The sequence below is a fragment of the Danio aesculapii genome, chromosome 22 (genome assembly GCF_903798145.1).
Source record: "Danio aesculapii chromosome 22, fDanAes4.1, whole genome shotgun sequence".
NCBI lineage: Eukaryota > Metazoa > Chordata > Actinopteri > Cypriniformes > Danionidae > Danio > Danio aesculapii.
This window is the reverse complement of record NC_079456.1, coordinates 26139665-26153916: the sequence shown is the minus strand read 5'-3', so window position 1 is coordinate 26153916 and position 14252 is coordinate 26139665. Positions and strand designations below refer to the sequence as shown.

At 35.3% G+C, this 14252-nt stretch overlaps 2 protein-coding genes across 2 annotated transcripts in view; both read left to right on the top strand.

The window, feature by feature from the left end:
• capn8 (calpain 8) overlaps positions 1-8864 on the top strand; it is a 31121-nt gene extending 22257 nt beyond the window's left edge. Inside the window, exons 8-21 of the mRNA XM_056447958.1 lie at positions 946-1020; positions 1097-1257; positions 1335-1504; positions 1606-1617; positions 3378-3589; positions 4996-5032; positions 5631-5696; positions 5779-5836; positions 5947-6011; positions 6161-6229; positions 6631-6709; positions 7365-7481; positions 8513-8571; positions 8653-8864. Of these exons, the coding sequence (XP_056303933.1) occupies positions 946-1020; positions 1097-1257; positions 1335-1504; positions 1606-1617; positions 3378-3589; positions 4996-5032; positions 5631-5696; positions 5779-5836; positions 5947-6011; positions 6161-6229; positions 6631-6709; positions 7365-7481; positions 8513-8571; positions 8653-8676 (1204 nt within the window). The 3' untranslated portion in view covers positions 8677-8864. The remainder of the gene's footprint in view (positions 1-945; positions 1021-1096; positions 1258-1334; positions 1505-1605; positions 1618-3377; positions 3590-4995; positions 5033-5630; positions 5697-5778; positions 5837-5946; positions 6012-6160; positions 6230-6630; positions 6710-7364; positions 7482-8512; positions 8572-8652) is intronic.
• A 2357-nt stretch (positions 8865-11221) lies between these two features.
• capn2l (calpain 2, (m/II) large subunit, like) overlaps positions 11222-14252 on the top strand; it is a 29197-nt gene continuing 26166 nt past the window's right edge. The window contains exon 1 of the mRNA XM_056447957.1: positions 11222-11507. Within this exon, the coding sequence (XP_056303932.1) occupies positions 11271-11507 (237 nt within the window). The 5' untranslated portion in view covers positions 11222-11270. The remainder of the gene's footprint in view (positions 11508-14252) is intronic.

Here is a 14252-nt window from a genome sequence, read left to right as displayed (position 1 = left end):
GTAAGTAAACTGTACCTGTGGGGAAGTAATGACACGTCTGCAGCTACTCATCCCCTGATCAGATCAGCTGCCTAAACTTTTGGATGTAGCCTCAATTTTAATTTCTTCTTTTTTTGCTAACTTTGAAAAGATTCGCTTTCATATTGTAATGAGTCGGGTGGCAAGAAAAGTGAGGATACCAATGCAGTTTATTGAGAATCATCAGGCAGGCAAAGGTCAAAACAGGGACAGACCGTAGCACACAGATAATTTAAAAGAGTACAGGCTAATGGTCAGGACAGGCGGCAAAACAGCGAAAACAGTAAAACAAAACAAAAGTCGAAAACACAACAAGGCAAACGCTTCATTATGCTCACTTACAGTTTAAAGACTCAGCAATGTTTGTGTAAAAGTGTGCTGTGTGTATATATATAGTTCAGGTAATCAATGAAGATGAGTTTCAGCTGTGTGTGTGTCAGTGTCTGGATTACTGTCAGCTGTGGCAAGAGTGATTGAAGCAATGACTAGACCCTTTTCACAATGACGTCACTTCACTTCCCCATATCGCCACTTACTGGGTGGTTTTAATTTAATATCGGTATATCTTTTAGCCTAATTAATAATAAATTACAAATAATTTCATAATCTTATAATGCTGCATTTTAATCTTATAATTAAGATGCAGTCTTCTTATTGTTAGAAAACAGCTGTCGTGACCATCTAACCATATCTGTAGTAAATATACAGCTGACTGGGAAAATTCTTTATACAGAGTTCTGCGTGGAGTGAAACCGGACACCACATCATGTCATGTGAAAAGGGTCTAATGAGAGTTGTAGTTCGGTTCTGTGACAGACTTGTAGTTCTCCAGCGATCTGTAACTGCTAGATCACTGCTGATCATAACACACATATTGAAAAAGGTGAATAGAATCTTGAAAATACTGTAAAAATTTTTTTTTTTCAGTTCCAAAGAGTGGGACAGTGTCCGACCGGAGGAGAAAGCTAAGCTGGATTATTCCGCTGAAGATGGAGAGTTCTGGTAAAGATCCTCACCTTTATTCCTTTACTCCAACTCAACATGTAACTTGACTAATGAATCTTCCTCGTCTTCTCAGGATGGCCTATTCTGACTTCATACAGCAGTTCTCCAAGTTGGAGATCTGTAATCTGACTCCTGACACTCTTTCGAGCGAAGAAGTGAATCGCTGGAGCTACAGTCAGTTTGAAGGCAACTGGAGGGTGGGCTCCACTGCAGGAGGCTGCAGGAACAACCCTGGTAAATCATATCATCCACAATGTGCTTAAAGGCTAGCTTTTTTTGCACTGTCCAACTGTTTGGTTTCTTCTCTCCAGCAACGTTCTGCTCAAACCCTCAGTTTATGATCAAGCTAGAGGAAATAGATGATGATCCTCATGACGGAGTGAATGGCTGCACATTCCTAGTGGGTTTGATACAGAAAGATGGTCGTAAGGATAAGCGCTTTGGACGAGACCTGAACACCATCGGCTTCGCCATCTATAAGGTGAGTTCCTCAGTACTATCACTAATACTTCTCAAACAAGTGATAATACATGCGACAGCTCGTGAATACTGAATAATGTCAAATGTTTTTGTGTTTTTCAGGTTCCGGATGAGGTATTTATGAGCTCCATTCTTCTTGGACACAAGAGTAACTGGACACCACTTATTTAACCAGTGTTTTTTTCAGAGAGCCCCTAAAGCTATGGTCTTAAACTCAATTCCTGGGTGCCGCAGCTCTGTATAGTTTAGCTCCAACCACCTCCAGCTCACACCTGCTTAATACTCTCTAGTAGTCTTTGATACCTTGATAAGTTGGATCAGCTGAGTTTGATTATGATTGGAGTAAAACTGTGTAGAGCTGCGGCCCTCCAGGTATCCAGTTTGAGACCTATGCCCTAAAGGGACATGGTCATGGTACAAAAAGAAATGGAGATTATAGTGAGACTTGTAGTTCAGTAATTTAGCTTTTCTTGCAAAATATACAGTGTGAATTCTCCAATAAATATTTGCTTTTGATCGCAGAACTTGTGAATTGGAAAACGTTTTGTGACAGATCTTAAAGTTTCTTAGGATAATGTAATGCATTTGTGAGAGAAAACCAAATTTGTGTAAAGAATAGGGATAGAGTTTTTTTCAAGAGTTCACACATAGCTGATGATTGATTATAAAGCTTGTTTGGCATGCTGTCCCTGGAGAGAGTCTTGAGCTCATAAGATCCTTGAGCTCTGGGCTACCTCCCGGGCGAGAGGGGAGTTTGCGCTCAGGTAGATCTTGAAGAACTACCCCGACTTATTTCTGGCTAATGACAGATATAGGGATGGCTAAAGAGAGATATATGGCTTACTAATATATGGCTTACTAAGAGGTCGACTATGATGCCAGTTTAGAATGTTCAACTTACTCAGGTTGCGGGTTTTTGGAGTGTAGGAGGAAAACGGGTAATCCAAGGGAAGCCCACGCAAGTATGGGGAGAACAAGCAAACTCCACACAGAAATATAGACTGGTTCAGTAAGGACTTTAACCTGTGACATTCTTGCTGTGAGGCAACAGTGCTAATCACTGAGCCGCCGTGTCACCCAATCTAGAAAGGAGGAGGAGTTGGGGTGGGAGGCGGGTTTCTTCAAGACTAAGATACTGAGGTAAGAATCTCTGGTTAATGATAGTGAATTAGGAATCTTTGGTTAATCATGTGTTAGCTAATTATAGATTAAAGTTTATAAATAACCTTCACTTCATGACACAACATCAGTCGGCCATATTGAAGGCAAAGAATGTAAACAATAGCACTGAACTGAAGGAAATTTGCATGTTTTGCTAATTATTGCCGCTGAAATAAATTATTGTCATGTTTCGGGATGTACTACCTGGTCAGGGTGAAAAAAAGATTTAGACTGCTGTAAGTTATCAAGCAGAAGATTGAGAAAAAACTGTGGAAAATGTTGTTTGTGTTTGGCCAAACTGAAGCAGGATTTTAGGCTAATATCTTAAATAATACGTATCATACGTATCTTTTACAAATTTTTAAACTCAGTTCATCAAAATATTGCACACTTTCCTGGATACTAAGTGTTTCCATATGATTTAGCAGTGTTTTTAGTGGTTTAGACAGCAGAAATAGGTAAGAAACATATTCAGCTGTACATTTACTGTGCAATTAATGCTGTGTTTTACATGCGAGTATCGCTAGTATGGCCATGCATAAGGATAACCAAATTTTTAGTGTTAGTGCAAACCCTCTTTATACTTTTTTCAAGATACTACAAATGTGTTGTGAGAAAATTTTGACTTTTTTGAAATTTTGAAATTTTGATGAATTATACATTAGCGCTTTTTAAATTTGCAGGTACATTTTAATCCATGATTGTGTTTGTAGTTAAAGGGTCGCAGCAATATTCATCTGGGCCCTGATGTCCTGCTGCGTCAGCGCTCTGTTGCTGGAAGCAACACCTTCATCAACCTGCGAGAGGTGAGCGAGCGCTTCAAACTGCCTCCGGGAGAATACATTATCATCCCCTCTACCTTTGAACCGCACCGCAAAGGAAGTTTCATTCTGCGGGTGTTCGCAGAAAAAGAGGCAGATGCTAGGTTTGTACTAGGTTTGTCTTCTTTTGTCTTCTAGGTTACAAGGTTTGTCTTCTTTTTAAAAACCATGCTCACAAATTAGAATAGCCATTTGCAAAGCTTGTCAGACTGTACGAACATGATCCCCATATCACAATGTAAGATCTCAATTGTCATTATATGAAAGTGAGTGAGTGAGTGAGTGAGTGAGTGAGTGAAGTGAACCTTGTCAAGTTTTACCCAAGCTCAAGATTGGTTCTCTGCTTTGAACCTATCAAAGTGCACACACACATTTTGAGTGAGGAGTGAGACACAAACACAATCACACACTGTGAGCTTACACCCGGAGCAGTGGGCAGCTATTGCTTCCAATGCCCAGGGAGCAATTAGGGGTTTGGTGCTTTCCACAATCAGCGTGACAACTTCAAACCACCATGAGGAAATGTTGAAACATTTTTTTTTCTAGTTTTGTTATCAAGGCATGCTTTGAGTAAAGTTAACACGGCAGATTGTTTTATGTTTGCTGTGAGGTTTCATTTCGGAGCACGAGTTACTGAAAGATTGATGGATTGAAGGATTGATGACATCAAACTTCAGAAGAGTCTTGCATGTGTCTGTGATTGACGAGTTGACTGTTATTCAGGGTGGATTTCAATCTGAAGGGCTTATCCCTATGCCCTAATCCCTTCGAAGGGTCCCTCTGAAGGGATTAGAGCAGGGGTGGGCAAACTTGGTCCTGGAGGGCCGGTGTCCTGCACAGTTTAGCTCCAACTCTAATCAAACACACCTGCTTATAGATTTCTAGTGATCTTGCAGATACTGATTAGCTTGTTCAGGTGTGTTTGATTAGTGTTGGAGCTAAACTGGGCAAGACACCGGCCCTCCAGGACCAAGTTTGCCCACCCCTGGATTAGAGGATAGGAATGAGCCCTTCTGAACTGAGTGCAGTGTGTGACACCAAACAGCTTCCCAGCTCAAAAGATAATTTTCAGAAGTGTCTTTCATTCCAAAGGGCCCTTCGAAGTGACCAGTTTAGCTCACTTCTGTTTGGAATGATGCTTCAATATGGCGGCCATGATTTTTTCATGTCGAAGTGCCCTTTGGGGGGCAATATATCTCGTTTGGAACGCACTGCCAGTCTGAAATTATGACAACTGAGATCTTACATTGAGACATGGGATTCATGTTTGTGCAGTCTGACAAGCTACAATTGTATAGGATTTTTGTAAATCACACAGCATGAGCTGGGCTTTAGTTTAAAAACATGGGTTTATGTAGTTTGAATGTAGACCACACTGTGTCAGTGTTGCACAGGATAGACATCTAGTTTGTCTGACCAAATGACCAAAAAAATCACAATTGAACCCGAAACATATTAGCTTTTGCATGCAAGTGAGTGATGAATGTGTTTCTGATTTTCATTCCTGCAGCCAGATTGGTACAGAGATCAGTGCTGATGTGAAAAAGGTGAGTTTACCTTTTATTTAGTATTTTACAGTACTAATCACAGACACACTCGCATAAATATTTGCATATAATTTCGAGAGAAGCATGTGGTATGATTGATCGCGGCTGGTCCCTCATTCGTAATCTCGGACCCCCTTATATGCATATTGACCAGGTGGGAGCCCTGGACTCAATTATCTCCAAGCTCAAGGTTCTCTCCTGGGACACCATGCCAAACCTACTAAGAGTGTCAAGCAATATCTAAGTGTGAACTCTTGAAATAGTGTATGAAGGACTCCATAGGCATATTGTATTTTATACTGTAAAAGCTGCTTATTGTATGGCCTTACCCTAGCCCTAAACTCAATCTAGAAACCAAGAAATTGCTAAATTCGAAAGCCAAAAGACCTCGTTAAGTATGATTTTTAAGTGTTTTGATTTATGAGGACACAAGGCATGCCCTCATAAACCAGCTTAAGAGAATACAACTACCTCATACCCATGTCAATATACAATTTCGGAGCAATAATGTAGCTCTATACATTATAGAAATCAAATTAAAAGCACTGTGTTCCTATTTTCTATATAAAAATTCAAAGTGCATTTTTTTTCTTCCTAGCATTTCATATCTGAGAAAGATATAGATCCCCATTTCAAACGCCTCTTCAGTCAGGTTGCTGGAAGCGTAAGTCACAACTGGTCAATATTCATTTTGAGTCATTATCATGATTTTTCCCAATAAGCATGATCTTGTCTTCCCTCTGCAGGACTCTGAGGTCTCTGTATTGGAGCTCCAGCAGATCCTGAACACCGTTGTCTCGAAACGTAGGAAAACAAACTAACTCGCATTCATTTACATTTTTATAAATGTCTGAATTTGCATTGGAAACTGCCTTGAAATAGTTTCACCATCCTGCTGATCATTCTCACCTCAGGATCTAATCTGAAGACAGATGGATTCAGTTTGGAAACATGTCGTCACATCATCAGCCTGCTAGATGTATCCTTACCTCTCTAGATCATTCACTGGAAACTACAGATATTTTTGAAGAAACTACTTTAAAAATATGGCAGCATCTGTCTGTATTCATTTACATGGATTCATGTACTTTGCACAGTTAAGTCTCATTACCCTTGACCTCAGTGCAGAAAGATGGCAGCGGAAAACTCGGTCTTCTGGAATTTCACACACTGTGGATGAAGATCCAGAAATATTTGGTAAAATTTATATTTCGATCAAATTTAGTTGAATTACTTTCAGCCAATGACTGATTATGACGATAATAATAATAATAATAATAATAATAATAATCGTCATCATTTAGTAATGTTAAAGCTATCATTTACCTCAGCGTCAGGTTGTACTAAACCTCAATGAAAATATTTTGAAGAATGTTGGAAACAATTATCCATAGGAAAGTCAAACACTATGAAAGTCAGAGGTTTCCAACATTCTTCAAAATATCTTCTTTGTGTTCAAAAATCTTTGAAAAGAGTGAAGGGAAATTTAATGATGACAGAATTGTCATATATATAATTTATATGTAATCTATATAATTATTTGGGTGAACTATTCCATTTAATCTACAAATGTCTTTTTTTGTGTTATACCTCACCAGGAAATCTTTAAGCACCGCGATACAGACAACTCAGGCACTATGAGTTCTCTTGAGATGCGAGATGCGGTAAAAGAAGCAGGTAAAGAGGTTTTTTAGGAAGATAAATTAAAGTGATTGTGAACTGAAAGTTACTGAGACTTCAGCATGTTGACAAATTTTCATCTGAAACTGAATATCCAGTAGAGGGCGACGCTTTCTTTTTGCTCATCATTCCCTCATAGCAAACTAACAGTAAGTGTGGTGTGGTTAAGAAAATTGTGTCTAAGACATCAAACTGACATGATCAGAGAAGAATCGCCCCTCCAAACACTGACGCGAATGATCAGATTTGATTGAAGATTACCTAAACAACGAAGAAACAGAAATGTCTTGGATCTAGGAATCTCAAAGGCAGGTGCTCAATCAAAAACAAACACAGTAGCAAAAGATCAAAAGAAAATTGGCACTCTGCCACTTTAGCTCTCAAAAAATTTAATGTCACAACGTTTCGACCAACATGGTCTTCATCAGGTTGAAGACCATGATCGACCAAAACAAACATTTTTTTTGAGTGGATTAACTTTCACAGATTATTTGTTCACATAAAGAATAGCAATGTGCGCTAACAAAATGAACATTGTCAATTTTGATTTCACATGGATTTTAAGAATGCTTTTCTGGTACAAAGTATAATAATAAAATAAGTGATTATTTTACTATCATTTATTATAATTTGTTTGTGGTTTTCTGCACAGGGTTCCAGCTGAACAATGACGTACTCGAGGTGCTGATCGCACGATATGCCAACCAGGAATATGCCATTGACTTTGATAGCTTTGTCAGCTGCCTGATCCGCCTCGAGCTGCTCTTCAGTAAGTATATCCTGTTTAATATCAAATTCTGTTATTAAACTCTGTTGGGTGAAGGCTGATAAGTTTAATGCAATCTGCTTCCAACTACATGTATGTATGTTTACTGCTGCATATTTTAGATGTCTGTAAAGATGATGCCTTGAGATGCTACTTTTAAAGATGCTATAAACATAAAGTTTATTATTATTATTATTATTATTATTATTATTATTATTATTATTATTATTATTATTATTATTATTATTAAAATTGGTTGCTGTCACCACAGTAGCCAATGAACTTGCTCCTGGACACTTAAATACCTCAGTGTTGTTTTTGTTAGCATATTTTTGGATCCCCAGCTCCACTTGTGTATAGATCTGTTATGGGGGTTACATGTATTTTATGTCTGCAGCAGGCATGTGTTATATTTTCAGACGGATGTTTACAAATATACTGGCAGTATAAGTCTTTGTATTTTCTCTCTGCACCAATAATCAAAGCAGCAGCAGCGTAGCAGGTTTATGCAGCCAAGACCAAACACATTAACATTGCCATTCATTCATTCATTTTCTTTCGACTTAATAACTTATTTAACAGGAGTCACCACCGCAGAATCTACCGCCAACTATTCCAGCATATGTTTTACATGGCAGATACACCCTTCCAGCCACAACCAAGAACTGGGAAACACCCATACACTCTTGCATTTACACATGCAATCATAAACTACGGCCAGTTTAGTTAATCCAATTCACCTGTACCGCATGTCTTTGGATTGTGGGGGAAACCGGAGCACCTGGAGGAAATCTACACGAACACGGGGAGAACATGCAAACTCCACACAGAAATGCCAACTGAACCAGTCGGTACTCAAACCAGCAGCGTTCTTGTTATAAGGCGACAGTGCTAATCACTGCTGCCCAACATTGCCACATGCTGTAGATATTTATTAACATACACAATCTCTCAGAGAGCTGTCAGTGCAGAAATGTTTGGAGTGAACTGAAGTTTGGTTTGCTGTAATGTTTTTTCATCTTTGCTCTTCGCAGAAATGTTTCAACTGTTCGATAAGAAGAACACAGGGAAAATCGAACTGGATATCCTGCAGGTGATGCACATGTTTGGATGTAGATTTCTGTATATTCCTGATCGATCATGCTTATTCACAGATGTGTTTTGTGTGTTGCAGTGGCTCTGCCTGGCCCTTAGTTGATAATACACTTACAGTAACGGCACTAGACGTCCTTTCATTTCCTGCAATTAAACTGAGGAGGACACAGCAGATGGATTACCAAAAACAAGACCAAAGACGAACCTAATTATCTAAACCTTGAATTGCATTCAAAATGCAGTTTATTTGTGGTGCTGATCTGCTGAAAATAAAACCTTCTACTACAAGAATTAAGGAGACTAGATGACTTTTTACATGTTTGCAAAAAAGTCCATTGTTTTGGTGATTTGATGTGTCTTTACAGTTATAGGGTGTGGTTTTAATAAAATCAACTTTTCTTTTCTCACACTAACTATTTAGTTCCAATTTAGTTATTTCTTGGGAATTTCTTGTTGTTAACCCTTATGTACTGTTGGGATGTTTTCATCCACTCTGGGGTGATTTTGAATCTTAATTTGGCCATATCGTTTTCTGTGTTTCAGCTAGCAGAATGATTTTTGGTAACAAATCTTATTTTGATTTTGAGAAAATGCTTAGATTTTTTTTTTTAAACTCAACAATACCAATAATAATAACAATAATGAATAAATGAATGAATATAAATACATATGTAACACTAAAAAAGGAAGAAAAAATGAATTAAGCATAAGAAAACATATGCATGAGACAAAATGCATGAGTGATATTCACTAAATAATATAATTCATTATTTTCCAAAAATCCAACACTTTTCTTGTTTTAAACCAGTCTAAGAGATTTATACATCAATATTAATTTAAAAATGGGGAAAAGAAGGCTGCAAATTTGAGAATTTTTGTTTACAAAAAAAATTTTGCCAACCAAAATTAAGAAATGAAAAGTTTTCTGGTATATTAGTTTTACACTTATAGCAACAAATAATATCGTGTAAATGAAAGAGACTGGAAAAATAATTACCCATATGAAGATATAAGCTATATCTATGTTAAAGTCTTTTTTATTTCGTTTTTTGTGCATTTGTAAATTACAATTAGAGGAAAACAGGCATCAAAAACAAAAATTCCAAAGATAATTAAAAAATTAATAAAAAATCATAATAGCTTACAATAGAGCTTTTAAATTTTTTCACATCTTGAAGGGACTAAAAAAATAAGTTTGTTTCCATGTTAAAGTCTTTATTTATTTATTTGTTTATTTATTTATATATTTTTCTATTTTTATTTTATTTAAATTTTTTATTGCAGAATTCAGCAGGAACATGCAAACAACCGAAAATAATAATAATAATAATAAAATAATAATAATACAGAAAAAAATGTATACAAAAATAAAAAAAATAAAATACGTCTCCTTAAAGTTTTTTTTTTTTTTGCATCTGAATGTTTTTTTATTTTTATTTTTTTATTGTAAATATGTACAAACTTAGTACAAGAATATACATCTCACAACAATTATGAATAAATAAAACAAAATAAAAATGAGAGAAATTATATTAGTTATAATATCAAAATATACACAAATGCCAGGTAAAATAAATAAAATAGGTAAGATAATAATAATAATAATAATAATAATAATAATAATAATAATAATAAATGTTTATTTAATCAAATAAAATTTACATAATGCTTCATATGTTTTTTTAGCTTTTTTGTTTCTAATGTTTCAAATGTTCAATTTGGCTTAGCTTTGGCCCATTTCTTGACATGTTGGTATTTTCCGAATAATATTCTGTCTCCTTAAAGTCTTTTTTATTTTTTACATTTTTATTTTTATTTATTTATTTAGGGCGACGCAGTGGCACAGTAGGTAGTGCTGTTGCCTCACAGCAAGAAGGTAGCTGGTTAGAGCCTTGGCTGGGTCAGTTGGCATTTCTGTGTGGAGTTTGCATGTTCTCCCTGCATTCGTGTGGGTTTCCTCCGGGTGCTCCGGTTTCCCACACAGTCCAAAGACATGTGCTATAGGTGAATTGGGAAGGCTAAATTGTACGTAGTGTATTAATGTGAGTGAGTGTGTATGGATGTTTCCCAGAGATGGTTTGCGGCATGGAAGGGCATCCGCTGCGTAAAACATGTGCTGGATAAGTTGGTGGTTCATTCCCCTGTGGTGACCCGGATTAATAAAGGGACTGAGCCGAAAAGAAAATGAACGAACGAATGAATGAATATTTATTTATTTATTTTACATTTATTATAAAACAGAGTGATACATTTGGTAATATCATTTACAATAATAATCATTAAATTATTTACAATAGTGCTAATAAAGAATGAAAAACAATAAGAAAAAAACAACAGAAATCAAACAAAAAGGAAAGAGATATCAATAGGTCATCTGATCTGAGGATAGATATGTAATAGAAAAGAAATTGAGAGTGAAGAGGGCAAAATAATATGATAACAGCAATTTAGAAAATAAATAGATTATACAAATTAAAAGTCGTGCAAATATGTTTTAAGTGCTTTCTTGTTAAGTGAATCTGGATTTGTAAGTAATTTTTAATCTCTTGTAGAAATGCTATAAATCCTGGCCGTCTCCTTAAAGTCTTATTAAAGGCAAAACATACAATGACGTCACCCCCTGACACGCCCTCTCCATTTAACGCCGTGTATCGTGAGGCGAGGCGCCCGTTTACTGTTTGACAGACACTGGTAGAGATGTCAGGCATCGCTACAAAACTCCAACAGAAGCGGGCTCAAGCGGCGGGCATCGGTACCAACGCTCAAGCGGCCAAATTCCTCAACCAGGACTATGAAGCCCTCAAACGAGAGTGTCTGGAGTCCGGACGCCTGTTTGAGGATGGCATGTTTGAAGCCAATGTGTCTGCCCTCGGGTTTAAGGAACTGGGACCAAACTCGTCTAAAGTGCGCGGGGTTGAGTGGCTGAGACCCAAAGTAAGCATGAAATTTAATAATAAACTATATTTCATCATATTTTATAAGCAGATAGATTTTATGTAGATGTTAACAGATATATTTAATAGATATAACAGTTGAAATATGATATAAATATGATCAAATGTTACATATAAACACAAAATAATACAAAATATACTTTCAATACTACGTATTTAATAAATGTTATATTAATATAATATACTTAACTGACTCGTTAAATATAATTAAGCTAAGCTAATAATAACAATGAAGTTGTGCTCTGAGTCTGTTATTATTTTTATTAAAGGAGTGTTTAATAAAACACTAAATGAATTTTTTTAATTGAGTCTATATCTCCAATGTATTACCTGATATTTTGACCTGAACATTACTCGTTAACTTGTGTTAATTAAAGAAAGGTTTATAATTTATATTACAATAACCAAAGGGTTGAAGCAGTTGACTAATCACTGATATTAGTGCAAAAATTGACAGTGGAAATAAAATAATTTTATTTCAGCCATGAGAAAAGGCCAAATCACATTTATTTATGTGGCGATGAAGTTATTAAGAGCATTAAACTAAAGTAAAGAGTTTAAAAATGTGGAATACAGATAAATAATCTATTTTTTTTCCATCATGAATTACATTGTTTTTACTGTGCATTCATTCTTTTCATTTAGCATTATTTACATGGACGTTTGCCTAATTTGCATAGTAGCTTTAACACATTTTTAAATGTCTAAGGTGAACACATTCACATTCAAACCTGCAGTTTTGCTTTTTTCCCATCTTTTTTAGCATTTCTTGCTAAAAGCCTTCACACCTTCCTCAACTTGTTAGGTTAGTGTGTTGAATAACCATAAACGACTATTAGTTACTTGTGTCTGGGTGTGTTTGCCAACATTTTTATGTGTTGATTTATTTATTTACTTACGTATTTATTTAGTTACATATTTGTTTATTTATTTACTTATGCATTTATTTATTTATGTATTTATTTATGTACTTACGTGTTTATTTATTTACTTATATATTTATTTATGCATTTATTCATTTATCTATTTATTTATGTACTTACGTATTTATTTATTTATTTACTTACAGTTTTTATTTATTTATTTACTTACAGTTTTTATTTATTTATTTACTTACGTATTTATTTATTTATTTACTTACATATTTATTTACTTACATATTTATTTATTTATTTATTTATTTACTTACATATTAATTTGTTTATTTACTTACGTATTTATTTACTTTCGTATTTGTTTATTTATTTACTTACGTATTTATTTATTTACTTACGTATTTATTTATTTATTTACTTACGTATTTATTTGTTTATTTACTTGCGTATTTACTTATTTACATATATATTTACTTACATATTTATTTACTTATGCATTTATTTATTTATTTTTGTTTTTATTTATGTTCTTGCGTATTTATTTATTTTTTACTTATTCATTTACTTATGTATTTGCTTATTTATTTACTTATTTATTTATTTACATATTTATTTATTTATTCATTTACTTACGTATTTATTTATTTACTTACGTATTTATTTGTTTATTTATTTACTAATGTATTAATTTATGGCGATGCAGTGGCGCAGTAGGTAGTGCTGTCGCCTCACAGCAAGAAGGTCTCTGGCTCGAGCCTCGGCTGGGTCAGTTGGTGTTTCTGTGTAGAGTTTGCATGTTCTCCTTGCGTTCGTGTGGGTTTCCTCCGGGTGCTCCGGTTAGCCCCACAGTCCAAAGACATGCGGTACAGGTGAATTGGGAAGGCTAAATTTTCCATAGTGTATGAGTGTGAGTGAGTGTGTACGGATGTTTTCCAAAGATGGGTTGCGGCTGGAAGGGCATCCGCTGCGTAAAACATGTGCTGGATGGTGACCCTGGATTAATCAAGGGACTAAGCCGAAAAGAAAATGAATGAATGAATTTATTTATTTATTTATTTATTGTGATCAGAAAGATGCTAATTTACTGGCAGTCTATCCAACAGTCTTCCATGTAATGTAGTTTCAGAAAAACAGATACTGTACGCCTCAGCATTTTTAAATACAATCCAAGCAGACAATAAAGAACAAAACATCCACACAAATAACCATGGGAAGCCAAGACATGTTAGTCATAACTCGACAAACCGCTTCAGAGCCAAACAGAGCAGGAAGTTATGGAAAAATACCTTATGCTTATGCTTTGTGAGCCAGATAATGCACTCCCTCTCACCAGAAGACCTTTTAGAGTCAATTAGAGTGAATATGATCCTTGCTGTGTGCTGTGATCGATGATTATTTATGGTTGATTTCAGGAGTGCTGTAGCTGGACTAATATTGTTAACTGTATTCTTGTTCTGTACCTATATATTATATACAGCTGAATTCAAAAATATTAGTCCTCCTATATTTTTCATATTGCTTTGTTGTGTGATATTTAACAGACCAAGGAAATTTGCACAGCATTTACTATAATAATTTTTCTTCTTCTGTGGAAAGTCTTATTTCTTTTAACTTGTCTGGCTGATGTTTTTAGTTTTTTATAAACTATTTTAAGGTCATTTTTTGCCCCCTTAAGAATTTCTTTTTTTGATTGTCTACAGAACAAACCCATGTTACCCAATAGTCCTCCTAATTAACCTAGTTAAGTCTTTAAATTGTACTTTAAGCTACATACTGTTATCTTGCAAAATAAGTAGAAAAATGTTATGTACTGTCACCCTAGCAAAGACAAAGGTTTTATGTTTAAAAAT